Genomic DNA, 16,185 nt, shown 5'->3' with positions numbered 1-16,185 from the left:
ATAATGTGGAGGAAGCCACATGGGAACCCGAGGAAGCTATGCGAGAACGTTTTCTTAACCTTTTCGATCAGGTATGTTTGGTTACGGGGACGTAACCGTTGTCCTTTTAAGGGGGTAGGAGATGGTCGCGGTCGTGTTTTGTTTTGTTTGTTGTTTTGTTTTGTTGCGTTTTGTTTGGTTTATTGTTTTGCTTTGAGTTGGAGTAATGACTTTTGGTGGTGACTTATATAGTTCCTTGGTATTGTTATATGTGGTTAGTATAGTCTTGTGGAGTAAGGTTGTGTTTTGTTTGATAGTACAGTGTGAACTTCGGGGCGAAGTTCTTTTTAAGGGAGGAAGATTGTAACACTACGGATTTTCTTTGGGGACTACTCGACCGAGTAGAGCCTACTCGGCCGAGTAGTGTTATTTTTAGGAGTTGTTTTGGTTCTGCCGATGAATACTCGGCCGAGTATAGTGAATACTCGACCGAGTATAACTTTACTCGACCGAGTATTCGGTCTGGCGAGTATTATTTGACGGTTTGATTAGGGAGCGTTTAAGATATATTTTATATCCCGCGTCGGTTTTCAAAAACATCATTTCTACTTCATCATTTTACGTTAACCCTAATCTCTCCCTAATCACTCCTTAATCACCCTATTGCCTTGTTGTTTGCGAAACCTTCGGAGTCCTTCCGTACAACCCTCATCCCACTGTTGGTAAGTTTTATCCTATGTTGTTATATTTGTTGGGGTTACTGTATAATTATGGAATTGGGAATATGGGGGTTGTGCAATGTGTAATTGTGTGATATGATTATGTTATAGGAGAAGACTTCGTAGAGGAGCCTTTCTGAGTGTGCAAGTTCATTTCCTCTGTTGATTTCTAAGGTAGGGTTTTCTACTCGCCATTGTTATTGTAAGTCATGTGGTTGTGTTTATTGTTATCTGTTGATCATCGGAGTATGGAGTTGTGGTGATGATGTTGGTGTAAGGGTGTTGAGATGGCTGTGATATCTTGTGGTTATGATTGTGGTGGAGTCACTTGCGGGAGTGGCTTCACACCCTAGTTCGCCCTCCGTGGAACCCGCCACGGGAGGGGATGTGCACATTAAGGGACGGGGATTATTGTCGCTCGTTGAGGAGCTGGACTAGGTGGGATCGGCTGCGGTCACCCACTGGCGGCGAGGATTACCTGTTGCGATGGGTAATCTGGCAGGGCTACACACTTCAGTGTGTAGTCGGTTACTGTGTGTGAATGAAGGATTGGGAACTGACGATGATTAGTTAATTATTCCGTTTGTTTGTCTTACTTGTTTGTGTAATACTGACCCCGTGTTGTTTGTGGAATCTGCGGTGATCCATTCGGGGATGGTGAGCAGGCTTGACAGGTGTCGCTAGTGTGAGCTTGGGGACTGCCTTGGGAGAAGTGCCATCACGAGTCATAGCATCACCATCTGAGTCGTAGTGGGATTTCTTTTATTATCAGACTTTAAAGTTGTATTTTATTAAAACAAGTATTTGATTTGGTTGATGTAAACTTCACATTTTACAGTACTTTAATAAATGTGCTACTTTCAGACGCTTATTGATATGTACTAACCTCGGGCAACCGAGATGGTAACACACTTTCATGGTAGGGTGGTCCTGGTAAGGCACCTTGGTATGAGGGGGTGTTACAGTTGTTGTTGTTGTTGTTGTTGTTGTTGTTGTTGTTGTTGTTGTTGTTGTTGTTGTTGTTGTTGTTGTTGTTGTTGTTGTTGTTGTTGTTGTTGTTGTTGTTGTTGTTGTTGTTGTTGTTGTTGTTGTTGTTGTTGTTGTTGTTGTTGTTGTTGTTGTTGTTGTTGTTGTTGTTGTTGTTGTTGTTGTTGTTGTTGTTGTTGTTGTTGTTGTTGTTGTTGTTGTTGTTGTTGTTGTTGTTGTTGTTGTTGTTGTTGTTGTTGTTGTTGTTGTTGTTGTTGTTGTTGTTGTTGTTGTTGTTGTTGTTGTTGTTGTTGTTGTTGTTGTTGTTGTTGTTGTTGTTGTTGTTGTTGTTGTCGGCGTCGTCGTCGTCGTTGTTGTTGTTGTATGAAAGATTCAAAGATGGGTTTATGAATGCTCTTACCATTTTTATTAATATTTTTTATTTATTAATATATATGTATATTTGCAATGAAGAGATTAGAACGGAACTTGATGTATCAAAGGTTGGATTCCAATAAAACATTAAGGAAGGAATTCGTAATAGGGGTTAATAAATTCATTGATTATGTTAAGCAACAAGACGAATTCATTAGAATTAAAGAAATTAGGTGTCCATGTAGTAAGTGCAAAAATAAAAAGTATTTAGTTGAACAAGAAGTACGAAAACACCTTGGTCTAAAGGGTTTTTGTGACAACTATTATGATTGGGTGTGTCACGAAGAGAAATTCCCCATTGAGGAAGAGGAAATGGCAATGCCCTCTGACAATCCTTATAGGGATATGGTAGAGGATGCGTTGCGCGATAGCATTGATCAAATTAGGGAAGAAGCTCTTAATGCCGAGGTGGTTGATGAATCCCCAAATCCCAATATATTAGCCTTTTTTCAAATGTTAAAACGTGCCGAGCAACCTGTCTACGAGGGATGTCGACTCTCATTGCTACAGTCGGCTGCAAGGCTTGTCACTCTGAAATGTGAATTCAATTTAGCCCATAAATGTGTAGATGGTTTCACGTCACTCATGGGAGACCTTCTTCCTCAAGATCATATTTTGATGCGTAACTTCTATGAAACCAAAAATGTTCTCAAAGCTCTTCAACTTCCTCATGAAAAGATAGATGCATGTTTTAATGGATGTATGCTTTTTTGGATGGACGACGCTCTTCTTGAAAAGTGTAGAAAATGTGGTAGAGCTAGGTACAAAAGTGCAAAGAATGCAAATGGCAAAAGGGTCCCCGAAAATTTCTTAAATTATTTCCCAATAGGGCCACGTTTGCAACGAATTTATGCCACAAAAAACCTCGTGGAACAAATGCGTTGGCATTATGAAAACCCTCGAGTTAGTGGGATAATGTCTCATCCAAGTGACAGTGAGGCTTGGAAACATTTTGATCATCTTCATCCTTCTTTTGCATCTGAGCCTCGGAATGTTAGACTTGGACTTTGCATCGATGGTTTCTCGGCTTTTGGGCCATTCGGGAACTTGTATTCATGTTGGCCGGTGATGCTTACACCTTACAATTTACCACCCTGGCTATGCATGAAAAGACAATTTATGTTCTTAACATTAATTATTCCTGGACCAAAGAGTACCAAACAAAACCTTGACGTCTATTTACAGCCTCTAATTCACGAGTTGAAGCAATTGTGGGACACGGGATTGTTTACATATGACGTGTCTAGGAAACAAAACTTCGACTTAAGTGCCGCACTCCTATGGACGATCAACGACTTTCCTGCTTATGGCATGTTATCTAGTTGGTCAACTGCTGGTGAGAATGCATGTCCATGTTGTACGAAAAAAGCGACTAAATCGATTTGGCTTCAGCATATCAGAAAACGGAGTTGGTTTGATTGTCATAGACAATCTTTAGACACTGATCATACTTTTCGCAAGGATAAGGTCCACTTTCGAAAAGGAAGAATAGAGAACGATGTTGCTGGAACGAGGTTATCGGGCGAACAAGTGTGGGAATGTGTGAAAGATTTACCAAAAATCGTGGATGCATCTGACCATGAATTGAGAACGGTTAAAGCGAAACGAATTGGGTGGTGGAAACAAAGTATTTTTTGGGAGCTTCCATATTGGAGCACACTACTAATTCGACATAACCTTGATGTCATGCATATTGAGATGTTTTTTTTCGAACAACTAATTCACACGGTGATGGATAGAAAAGACAAGACAACCTTGAACCCAAATGCACAAAAAGACATGTTACAACTTTGTTCAAGGTCGCGAAAGGTGGATTCAGTCGTTTTGAAAAAAGTGCAGAAGAAAGTGTTGTGTGATTGGATATGTAATTTAAAGTTTCCAGACGGCTATGCTTCAGATTTGAGAAGATGTGTCGATATGAATGAGTTGAAGCTACATGGCTTGAAAAGCCATGAGCATTATGTGTTTATGGAGCGTTTATCACGGTTGCTTTAAGGCACCTTCTCCCTAAAAATGAGTGGAATGCCATAACTGAGATTAGTCAATTTTTCAGAGACTTGTGCACTTCATCAGTACAAATTGAAAAAATAACAAGTCTCGAGAAAAATATTGTCGAGATAATCTGCAAATTGGAAAAAATACTTCCACCTTCATTTTTTAACTCAATGGAACATCTGCTAATTCATTTGCCATATGAAGTGAAAGTCGGTGGTCCTTTGTAATATAGGTGGATGTATCCTTTTGAGAGGTAATATCAATATCTTTTACGAAGCCTTTTAAGGTTATTACTTAATGTCATTCATTCTTAATCAATTTTTTTGTAGGTTCTTGAATCATTTGAAACAAAAAATTGGAAATAAAGCTCGTGTTCAAGGGTCATTATGCAACACGCATATTTGCTTGAAGAAATAGCAAATTTTTGTTCTTTTTACTTTGAAGAACATATAGACACGAAGGCAAAAGACCTTGAGATAGGTCAGAAAAAGCCGAAGTATTCTACCTTGCTCGAGCTATTTCAAGATCATGAGGGCACTACTTCTGGAAAATGTCGTGAAAGATTTTTAGAAGATAACGAATATGAACGTGCACACCTCTATGTTTTATCTAATTGTGATTCTGATGAGTTGAAACGTATGGAAAGGTAGGTGAAAAAAATTTTAATTTTAAATGTTGTTTCAATAGTAAAACATGCAAAAATTAATTCAAAACTTAATTCGGCATTTTTGAATAGGTTGTTTGAGGATTACATCAAAAGAGAATATCCTGAGGTTTCTATAGCCGAGGATATTTGGAACACATTTGAAACAAAATTCCCTGACTGGTTTAGAGGTCAAGTAAGTAAATAATATATATTCTATAATGCTTATTTAAATTATATTATTATTTGGTAAATAATTGGTTCATTATCATTAATACTAGGTAAATAATTTAAAAGATCCAGTTGTAGTTGCCTTAGCAAATGGACCTTCAAGAAAAGTAAGAACATGGAAGCGTAATTCCATCAATGGTTACAAATTTCGAGCTTTCATAAATGGGAAAGATTTGGAAAAGTCGACAATTAACAATGGAGTGTGTGTGAGTTTGACTGAAGGAGCTGACTACTATGGAACCCTAAATGAAGTTGTTGAGTTCTCTTATACTGGCGAGAAAAACCCTTACAACGTTATTTTATTCAAATGTAATTGGATAGATAACTCAGAAAGAGGAATGCAAGTACATAAGGAATATAAACTTGTGGATGTTAATCGGAGCAAAAAATTTCCAAAATATGACCCATTTGTGTTAGCATATCAAGTGGAACAAGTTTGCTATGCTCCTTATCCAAATATCAAAAGAGATAAAGATCAGTGGTCAGGAGTATTTAAAATAAAGGCAAGATCACAAGTTGATGCTCATACTGATGAATCTATCTTTCAAGAAGATGTTAATAATGGTGATACAACATTGGCAATAATTGAAATAGAACATGAGAATGAAAATGTGGAGGAGGAACAAGAAGAAATGAAAGGAGATGAAATGCAAGTACAGAATGATGATATGCAAGAGGAGGGAGATGAGGAAGAGTTAGGGGAGGAGGCTTTGAAGAAGTATTTAGAAGAAGATGATGATGAGGATTTTTTAGATTCGCTTCTTAAAGGCAACGAAAACACTAATTTAAGTGATGATGATGATGATGATGATGACTAGGATTTATATTAGTTGTAGATGTTTTGTACCTTTTCATTCAATCTTATTACTTTGTTGGTACTATTAGTTGTAGATGCCGTATGACTTAATTTAATGAAATCTAGTTTGTTTTCATTCAATCTTACTTTTTATTCAATCTTATTTTTCTACTTTGTTGCTATTATTTGATTACTTGACCGAGAGGGAGGGAGTACTATTTAATTTCTTACTTTGTTGCTATTATATGATTATTTGATCTCTCACTTTGCCAATTTCTTATTTTGTTGCTATTATTTGATTATTTGATTTCTTACTTTGCGAATTTCTTACTTTGCCAATTTCTTACTTTGTTGCTATTATTTGATTTTTTATTTTGTTGCTACTATTTGATTTCTAACAATGTTGAAGAATTTAGTTGGTTTCTATGGCGACGAGAGGACGAAGACTAGGTAGTAATAGTAATGCAGGAAATCGAGGATAGGAAAACGAGAATGAAGAAATACCAGCAGGTCATCAACAAGAACAACAAAATGTGCCAATTGAGAAAATTCCTCTCGATTCTCTTGAGCAAGATGGCGTTTGGTAAGTATGTTATTTTTTCGTAATTAATTATTTTTATAACGATTTAAATATATGTATATATATATACATGTATATATATATATATATGTATATATATATATATATATATATATGTATATATATATATATGTATATATATATATATATATATAGGATCCGGTGAGAACCACCAACATAATGAGAACCATGAGAACTGTTTATAACCATTAGATGATTTCTGATCTAAGGGCTGAGATAAAAGTCATGTTTGGACTCAATCGTGAAAACTCATCCCACAATCCCACATTTCCTATCTATTTCTCTCTGATCCCCTCTCGTTTCATAAGTTCTCTCTCCTTTATTAAAATTCACTCAACTGCAGCAATTTCAATCACGTCGACCATCGCGATTCAAGTGCCGCCACTGGTTTATTTCCTCAAGGAGGTGAGTTTGAAGTTATTTTCTTGTTGATTTACGACAAAAAGGAATTAAATTAAAAGTTTACCTTCGAGGCGAACTAACCCTAAAATTTGCTTGATCAATTTAATTTCTTCGATTTATCAAATGTTATTCAATTAGATACGGAGTATCCTTTATTTCTATACTTCGATTTTGTAACTTAGTATTATTTGTTATTAGAGTTTCATTCTCGAAAATCTAGAATCTAATTAATTAAGTATTTTTGTGTACAATTGTCTTATCTGATGATTTATTTTTCTTATATTTTCATTAGGCGACGCGGCATGTTTTCTCTACTAGTAAGTAGTAATGAATGTAATGTTTGATGCAATACTCTTGTATAAGGCAAGAAGTCGCCTTGACTCATTTGCCAGTGATAACAAAGCATCAGGCTCAAGAGTCAAGATGGCACATCTTAATTTTCTTCAATTCAGAGTAAGTATACCTGAACATATACTTGTTTGATATCCTTCTATTGTGGTATACTGTATGTGGTGTTCTGTTTGACAAAGTGATTTACACTAGGAAACTTAATTATGGATATGGAAACTTAGTTGTTGCAGTTGTGCTCAATTACTGATAAAAGGAAACAAAGACATTCATATATATGGCGTTGATTTTTTGTATTGTGCTTGTTTATGCCTAAATTTGTGGACAAGAATAACTATGAATTTAAGTTATTCAGTAGTTGGATTGATCATTTCAGTGCATCCATGTCCCAAATACAAACAGGCACAGGATAAGCTCAGTTATTATTCCAAAATCATTCAGTAGTTGGATTGGTCATTTAAATGTCTTTGTAAATGCAAACGTAGACCACAATTGCAGTGGTCCTATATGTTCCCACAAGGACCACGATCCTCTCCTACTACCCTGTGATCGAACCGAGGTCAATAGAGCTCTGAAATTGTATTCTAAGATGGAAAAGGAAAATGGTAAGCTAGATAGGCATACATATAACATGCTGCTGAAAATGTTTATTAGGATAGGAAGATTCGACAAGGTCGAAGAAGTGTGGGATAGTATGCCAGTGAGGGGCTTTCATCCTTTTGTTTCGACATATGCTGTCATGATTCATGGCTTTCTTAAGAAGAAAAACAAGTTAGAAGAAGCGTGTAAATATTTCAAGATTATGATTGATGAAGGAATCCCACCTTACCCTTCGACTCTCGAGTTATTGAGGAATCGACTGATAGGATGGGGAATTTTGGATAAGATAGAGATATTGGCTGATAAGATGAATGGAAGTATTTCTTCAACAATTAAAGATATGTCCATGACAATGTGAGGTCATAGGTCTAGTCGAAAGAGAATTGAGCAAGATAACCCGGAACTTAGGGAAGAAGAATGGCCCTTTAGACCTGATGCAACATGATCCGAATTTCTTACAGAGCGCGCTACTGATTTCAGCTTTGATCATTAGTTTCTTAAGATACTTCATGTAATAATGTAATGTAGAATTGTCATGTTTGATTTATCAAAATAACTGTTTTCGTATCTTCATTTTTAAAAGTTATCTATATTGTAAAGGTTATTAGCTCAATGGTAGAGCGATGTGCATATTTTGCACAAAGGTATGGGTTCGAATCCCATATAACCTAATAAATAAAAACTCCCATGATTTTAGGATAGCCGTCACGTGTACATGCATGAATAAGTGTTATATGTGCATGAAATAAGGTTCTATGTGCATGAAAAAGTTCTTATTATGATACTACTTACTGTTGGTTAAGGACATTAATTTTACATGGGCATGAAATAAGATTATAAGTGCATGAAATAAGGTTCTATATGCATGAAATAAGGTTCTATGTACATTAAAAAGTTCTTCAGTTGCACCAGTTGATTATATTATATTACTAATTACTGTTGGTTAAGGACATTAATTTTGATTATATGTGCATGAAATAAGGTTCTATGTGCATGAAATAATGTTCTATGTGCATGAAACACGGAAAATGTCTGTGAAGGAGATTTAATGTATTTATCGGCCTTTTCAAGGCATTTTAGGCTTATGCATAGAAACTACCAGTCCTTGGCAATTACAATGTAAAAGAATGTAAAAGAAACACCGAAATTTCCTAGCCAATATGGGAATTGAACCCACATCTTGTGCATTGCACAATGCTCTCCCGTTTGAGCTAATTGGCTTTCAAAATAAGTAAAATGTGCATCCTGTTTTGCAGCCTAGTAACTTCATAGTAAAATAGGATGTAGCAGACACCTGCGTGAAGGCATTGCATGTTTCTACAGCTAGAAATAAGAGTTTTGATGATGCTTATTTATGCGTCTTCAATACTACTGTACTTCAATCAGTTTAAAATCGAACTTTGGTGATTCTAATTTGTCAAAAATAAATTTCATGTATGCTATGAGTATTTGTTGAACAAGGCCAAGAACTTTACGAGCTGGTAAGAATTTTCATCAACTTAATTGTTGTGACCTATGCTACTTAGACTCAATTTGAATTCGAAAGTTGATGAATCGCTCACGATCTACATGTGGCACATTTGCCTGATAATGCAAATAACTATCTGACAACATCTGCCAATATACGATGTTTAATCCACTTCTATCAGGGGAAGAAACATGAAGAAAATTCAAGTTGCTACTTCACTTCCCTTGCAATTGGAAGTGGAAATTGATTATTTCAGTTTGAGTATCAGATTAATGCATTAAGTTTGATAGAAACTCATACCCGCATAATGACTTGACATAGCAAGAGTCGAGCCAAACCGACAGCAAAATTCGCACATCTCTAGTATGCGAATCTCCATTTGCAGCAAAAACGAAAGCAAGCTAGCAAATTTAACACCTAAATAAGCATCGAAATCTACTCGGATAAGGCCTGGAATTTCTACCCAATAATCGACTCAAGTCTGAACATCCTGTAAAAGCCCATAGTTGTACGACCTGGGCAGTTCAGAAACAAACACTTTGAGCATAAAATTGTGATTTTGGAGCGTATTTTGCAGAATTGAGGTCGGAGCTGAGGCGGGTTTGTTGAATAATTGGTAGGAAGACATAAAAAGTGTACAGATAAGAGATATAGAAAAGAAAAGCTTGTAGATGGACCATGGACCATGTATAGATGATGACGACAACGACAACGATGATGACAATGATTTTGTCATTGCAGCAATGTTTTTTGCTCTCTAGAGAATTGCACAGGAGGTGCAGAGAGTATAATTATTCACATTTAAGATGGACAGTTGGGTGATATATTGGATCAACTAGTTCCATGTTGACTGATGCATATACTGGCAAAATTAATTAAAAAAATTACTGATGTATATGGGAGAACAACCAAAGACTAAGTCCATTAGCACAAAATGCTAAGTAAATCATCTCTGTAGTTTTATTCAATTACAATTATGATGCTGGCATTGAGAGTTATTTATATTTACCATACTCCTAATCAAAATTAATCTTATTGAGCTTACTACTCTAAACCTCGATAGTCAATACACACTGGGATGGGTGATGGCCTCGGTTATATCCATTCGTCTTGTCGTTGATGTGGGCGTGGGCGTGGTATATGGTGGAGCAAATGTAATACAAAACAAAAGTAGTCTAAAGTTGAAAAAAAAATTTCAAGTTGCAGTCATCGAAAGCATTACATACACAAATGAAAAGTCTATTATCAAATTAATGCAGAGTAAATCATCCTCTGGAAATCGACAATAACTTGAACTAATTGAACCCAAAGAACGAATTTTCAAACCCTAATTTCACAAATTAAACAAATTGATGCAATTAAAGCAATTAGGGATTAGAAGACACCTGAAATTGGAGATAGGATGCCAATTTAACCCTCCTTGAATCAATTAGAACAATAGCACACTCGGTTTCGATGCAATAGCTGCGTAGAAATCAACTCGAAGCACCAAATCGACACCGAAAGTGTGAGAGCAAATAATAGTGATACGGATTTGGTTTGTTGCAGTGGTCGCCACAACAGAGGACGACGGAGGTGGAGATAAGGATGACGGTCATCGCAGCAGTAAGCGACGAAGCTCGGATATGCAGTGCTGGCAGAGGTGTTTGTCGTAGAAGGGGACGCAAAAGAGAAGAATAAGTGTCGCATTAGTGAGCGACGAGGACACGTGGTGGCCGATTGCGGTGGAGCGGAGCTTGATGGTCGAAGAGAGAGAAAGAAAGATGAGAGAGGATGGAAAATTTGGAAAATGAATTATGTTAGGATGTGTTGAGGTTTGCTCGAAAATTTGGGAATGACTCAGTTCAGTCGTCTAGTATAATTAGAGATCCAAGGGCTGTGAATGGTTCTCACAGTTCTCATTATACTAGTTGTTCTCACTGGATCTCGACCCTATATATATATATATATATATATATATATATATATATATATATATATTATATTGTCATTTTTTTTCAGGTTCAGTGATCCATCCGTTGTGAACTTGATATCGAACACTATTGGATGCAACTACAAAGAACATGCTCCTAATTGGAAATCGGCGTCATCTACTATAAAGAAGGATTGGTGGAATTGGTTTGAGGTATTAGCAATTGTCATTTAATTTAATATTAGGTATTTTATTCATTTATTTTATATTTAATTACAATGAAGTTTATTTTCTAACTTTATTGTTTATTGAACAGTGGCGTGTTAGTTACGATCCCCGCGACAAGGCAAGGGGTAAGAAGGCTTGGGAAGATGCCATGAAGACCTGTTTACGGCAAATGATTTATCGAGCTTATCATAAGGAAGATCATGAAAAGCCGGATTGGATTAGTGTTGAGTTGCACCGTAGATTGAAGAGAAGACCACTTGAAGAACCTACTTTCACGGAAAGATCGGAGCAGAATTCGGCTAACCGTAAGTCGGGATGTGACGAGAAGGGGAAGGCGTTGGGTACTCACCTAATAGGTCGAAAAAACAAATTGCAATATATGGACTCAATGGTAATTTCTTCACTTCCTTTTTTAATTTATTACCTTTTTTTTCTTTAACTTTATTTAAAGTTAGTAATTATATTTAACAAGTATCAAAAATGTAGGTTGATAAAGATGGGAAAGGAGAAATTCCGTCCGCTTTGCAGTTGTTGGAGAAGACAAGGAAGCATAGCACAAAAGGATGGTTATCCAAAAAAGGCAGTCAACTCTTCGTAAGTTACTATAATTATTTAATTTTTAACTCATCTTTTCAATCATGATTATTTAGTAGATGTTATCTAATCTTTCGTTTTTTAATGATATAGGGTAAGATCATCTCAAAGAAAACTCAGCTTCAGAGTCAAGGGGTCGAGAACATCGATGATAATGAGATTTATATTGAAGAACATGGAGGATTTGATAAGAAAGGAAGAGTACTTGGCACGGGAAATGCAGCACCACAAATTTGGGAGCACCACCGCCGCTCGACTGGTAACGTCTTTTCTACTCCTCATACTCCGGGTTTTGTTGGTAGAGTCGCAAAAGAGAATGCCCGACTTAAGCAAGTCGAGGCCGAACAATCTCAAAGGCTTGCGGCAATAGAGGAGTTCTTGAGCCAACAAGGTTTTACTACTCAAACTTGTAACCCCGGAGGTGTATCTCAAGCTATAAATGACTTTGATGATGATGGTGGCGATAATGCTAGGCCTACTCCTACTCCCGTGTATTGATTAGTAGTTATTAGTTGATTAGTAGTTATCACTCCTACTCCCGGTTTATGGACTTATTTAGCTTTCTTTGTTGAACAATTATTGTACTAAACTTATGTAAACCTTTTATTTCAAGTTAATGCGAAAACGTTGTTTGGAAATCTCGTCTTGAACGAGTTGTGAATTTGTCAATTGCTGGATTTTCTGTATGTTTGCAGGAAACCGGGAGTATGAGTATGTAATTGCTTTCAAAGCAATTGGGGAGCTGGAAAAACGCTGTAAACCCCTATTCATTTTTCCCTGCGACGGAATTTGCGACGGATTTTCCGTCGCAAATGTTGACTAATGGGTTGACTGAGGAGGACACGTGGCCTTACATGAACAGTACTTTGCGACGGAAAATCCGTCGCAGATTTTGACTTTTTGGTTGACCTTTGTGCCTACGTGGCCTTGCATGAACAGTGCCTTGCGACGGAAAATCCGTCGCAGATTTTGACTTTTTTGTTGACCTTTGTGCCTACGTAGCCTTTCATGAACAGTGAAATGCAACGGAATTTCCGTCGCAGGTCCATGTTTTGCGACGGCTATCTGCGACGCTTTGATCCGTCGCAGATTTTACTCTGCAACAGAATTTCCGTCGCAAAATGAAATTTTGCGACGAAATAAAGCGACGGGCTAATTCCGTCGCAAGTAAGGGAGCAGCAAGCTCAGGCCTCACCCCGCCACCCAGTCCCACGCAAATCATGCTCGCTGGCGTAGAGAACCTTCAGAAGACCATGGAAAACATGAGAGAAGACCATAGGAAAGCTGAAGCTGAAGCAAGGAAGTGAGACAGAGAGCTCTGGGCGCATATAGATATCCTAAAACAACAGTCTGTTACCCCAGCAAGCGGGGCAGGTGAAGGAAGATCTCCGCTAGTAGATCTGACACAGGGGGCATCAGGCAGCAGCAATTCACTTCGGCAGATACCAGCTGAACTGGTAACAAGGTTGGATCTAGCTACAGTACCATTAGATGGAAGAATAACCCCACAAGGACTGGGATACCTCACACCAGATAACTGACCGTCATCCAGCTGTGTGGAAGCACGAACAGGTGGCACCCCTGTTAGCAATTCTGCACCAATTGACCAGACACCTGGAGCAGGATCCGAGTGGAACCAGCAAGTAAACTGGCAGCAGGGAACGATCGTTACTTCAACCCCCTAGCTGCTGAGACATATCAGAACCTTCAAGAGCAAGGGTTAGGAGGCAGCATATTGAATCAGTAAGCAGCTGACAGGCAGACCCCGGACTCAGGTAGCATAACAAATCAGCAATACTTAGAGTTAAGAGAGATGCTAAGTAGGGTTCCAGGACTACCTCCCCCACTTGAGAAAGCAGTACCTGACAGTTATGCCGACTCGCCATTCGTGGACGCCATATCCATCACAACTATGCCAAAGGGATTCACAAGTCCAAATATGCCTCTCTGACGGCACAGCAGATCCCTTTGACCATATAAGCTAGTACAAGCAGAAGATGATGACAGTAACAGTTGTAGGGCAGGTAAAAGAGGCCTGCATGTGCAAAGGATTTGGATCCACCTTAACGGGGCTGACACTTCGATGGTTTGTGAGTCTACCCAATAGTTCGATATCCACATTTGCTGAATTGGTAAGCGCGTTCACACAGCAGTTTGCAAGCAGCAGGAAGCCACAAAAGCATGCAGGGGATCTGTACAGAATCGTCCAGGGGGCAGGAGAAACCATCGAAGAATACAACACCAGATTCAACAATGAAAAGGTGGCAGTACGAGAGAGTGACGTTTCGACAGCAGTAGAAGCCTTCAGAAGAGGCCTCCACCATGACTCCGACCTGTACAAGCAGCTGACTATGCATCCTTGCCAGAGCTTCGAAGCAGTGCAAGAAAAGGCAGTTGCCGCAATCAGTCTGGAGGAAGACATCATAGCCAGAGCCAGCCTTCCTAATACACCAAGTGTTTCCAGTACCTCAGCCGTAGAGAAATCAGGTAGAAAGCAACCTACCAGTAAGAGGGATGAACGATATAGGCCATATGGAAGGGGAGTCAACAGAATCGAAGAAAATCAGTTACTCCCTACTCTGGCAGAGTATGGATTCACTACAGGTACCGGAGGAATCCTGAAGGCACTTAGGGAGATGGGAGACAGGGTAAGGTGGCCGAAGCCACCAGTAGAAGAGCAGGCATGGCGAAAAGATAGCAAGAAGAAGTGTGAATTCCATCGTGATATTGGGCATAACACTGAAGACTGTTACACACTACGAAGAGAGATCAAGCGCCTGTACGAACAAGGTGAACTGAGCCACCTATTACCACGTGGGGGCAAGCAGCATGATAAGGTAGGCTCCGCGAAGCCTACAAATCCACCCACATGCACCAAGATCATAAACGTGATAACAGGCGGCTCAGATATAAGTGGGCTAACGTACTCGGCAGCTAAGAGGCATGCCACCGGTACTAAAGAAGATAGACCAACAAATTCTTGCATAATTTCTCACAGTGATTTACCAGCTATCACCTTTGATGAAGGAGACACATATGACGAACGATAACATCATGATGCACTCATAATCACCCTGTCAATGGCTAACTGCATAGTTAGAAAGGTCTTGGTAGATACAGGCAACTCGGTGAATCTAATCATGCTGAAAACTATAGAAAATATGGGATTCAGCGAGAAGGACTTGCAGAAGAAAACCATCCCGCTATTTGGCTTCAGCGGGGAGACAGCCAACTCACTAGGCGATATAGTCATCCCAACCTATGTAGGAGGGGTCAACAAGCAAATTAGGTATCTGGTTATAGATGGACCCTCCACCTACATCGTCATTCTGGGAAGACCCTGGCTGCACCAAATGAAAGCAGTCCCCTCAACATATCATGAATGCAAAAAATTCCCCACTCCATGGGGGGTAGAAACAATACGAGGAGCTCAAGAGGAAGCTAGAGGCTGCTACAAGAAAGCACTAAAGTGCACCACCAGTCCTCCAGCATAACAATTACAAAAGCAGCCTGTCCAGGACGAATGCATTGAGTCCCCAGCCGAGGATCTAGATCAGATCAACCAGGACAAGCTGCACCCAGAAAGGACCGTGTTAATTGGAGTCGGATGCACAGGGAACCTAAGACAGCAGTTAATCAAATTTCTGCAAGATAACATGGACTGTTTCGCATGGTCACATGACGACATGGTAGGAATAGATCCGTCCATCATAACGCATAAGCTCAGTGTGGACCCAAAGTGTAAACCCATCCAGCAGAGAAGAAGGAAGTTCGCAGCAGAAAGAAATAAGGTAATCAATCAAGAGGTAGATAGCCTTCTGGCTGCAAAGAAGATAAGAGAGGTAAAATATCTAGAGTGGTTGTCCAACGTGGTGGTGGTACCTAAGAAGAATGGAAAGTGGAGAGTATGTATGAACTTTACCGACCTCAACAAAGCATGTCCTAAAGACCCTTTCCCACTACCTCACATCGATGCAATGGTGGATGCGACAGCTAGACATGAGATGCTGACATTCCTGGACGCATGGAGTGGATACAATCAAATTAAGATGGATCCTGCAGATCAAGAAAAGACGGCATTCATGTCTGAAAGAGAAATATATTGTTATAATGTCATGCCATTCGGCCTAAAGAATGCAGGTTCCACATATCAAAGGCTGGTCAACCGCATGTTTAAGGAGCATATAGGAAGAACTATGGAGGTATATATCGATGATATGGTGGTGAAATCAGAGAAAGCCAAAGATCATATGCAGCATCTGGCAGAA

The 16,185-nt window shown here is 38.8% G+C and overlaps 1 protein-coding gene across 1 annotated transcript; it reads left to right on the top strand.

Annotated features, from left to right (window-relative positions):
- The first annotated feature begins 15,078 nt into the window (after positions 1-15,078).
- On the top strand, positions 15,079-15,411 carry LOC141651217 (uncharacterized). Its single transcript, XM_074458936.1, has one exon. The coding sequence runs from the start codon at positions 15,079-15,081 to the stop codon at positions 15,409-15,411; it is 333 nt and encodes a 110-aa protein (XP_074315037.1).
- Positions 15,412-16,185: the final 774 nt, after the last annotated feature.

Source organism: Silene latifolia, chromosome 4 (genome assembly GCF_048544455.1).
Source record: "Silene latifolia isolate original U9 population chromosome 4, ASM4854445v1, whole genome shotgun sequence".
Lineage (NCBI taxonomy): Eukaryota > Viridiplantae > Streptophyta > Magnoliopsida > Caryophyllales > Caryophyllaceae > Silene > Silene latifolia.
This window is presented reverse-complemented; position numbering and strand designations above follow the sequence as displayed.

Bases quoted from the DNA above. Each gene is read 5' to 3' on its own strand.
- LOC141651217 (XM_074458936.1), top strand. From the start codon at position 15,079: ATGGGATTCAGCGAGAAGGACTTGCAGAAGAAAACCATCCCGCTATTT.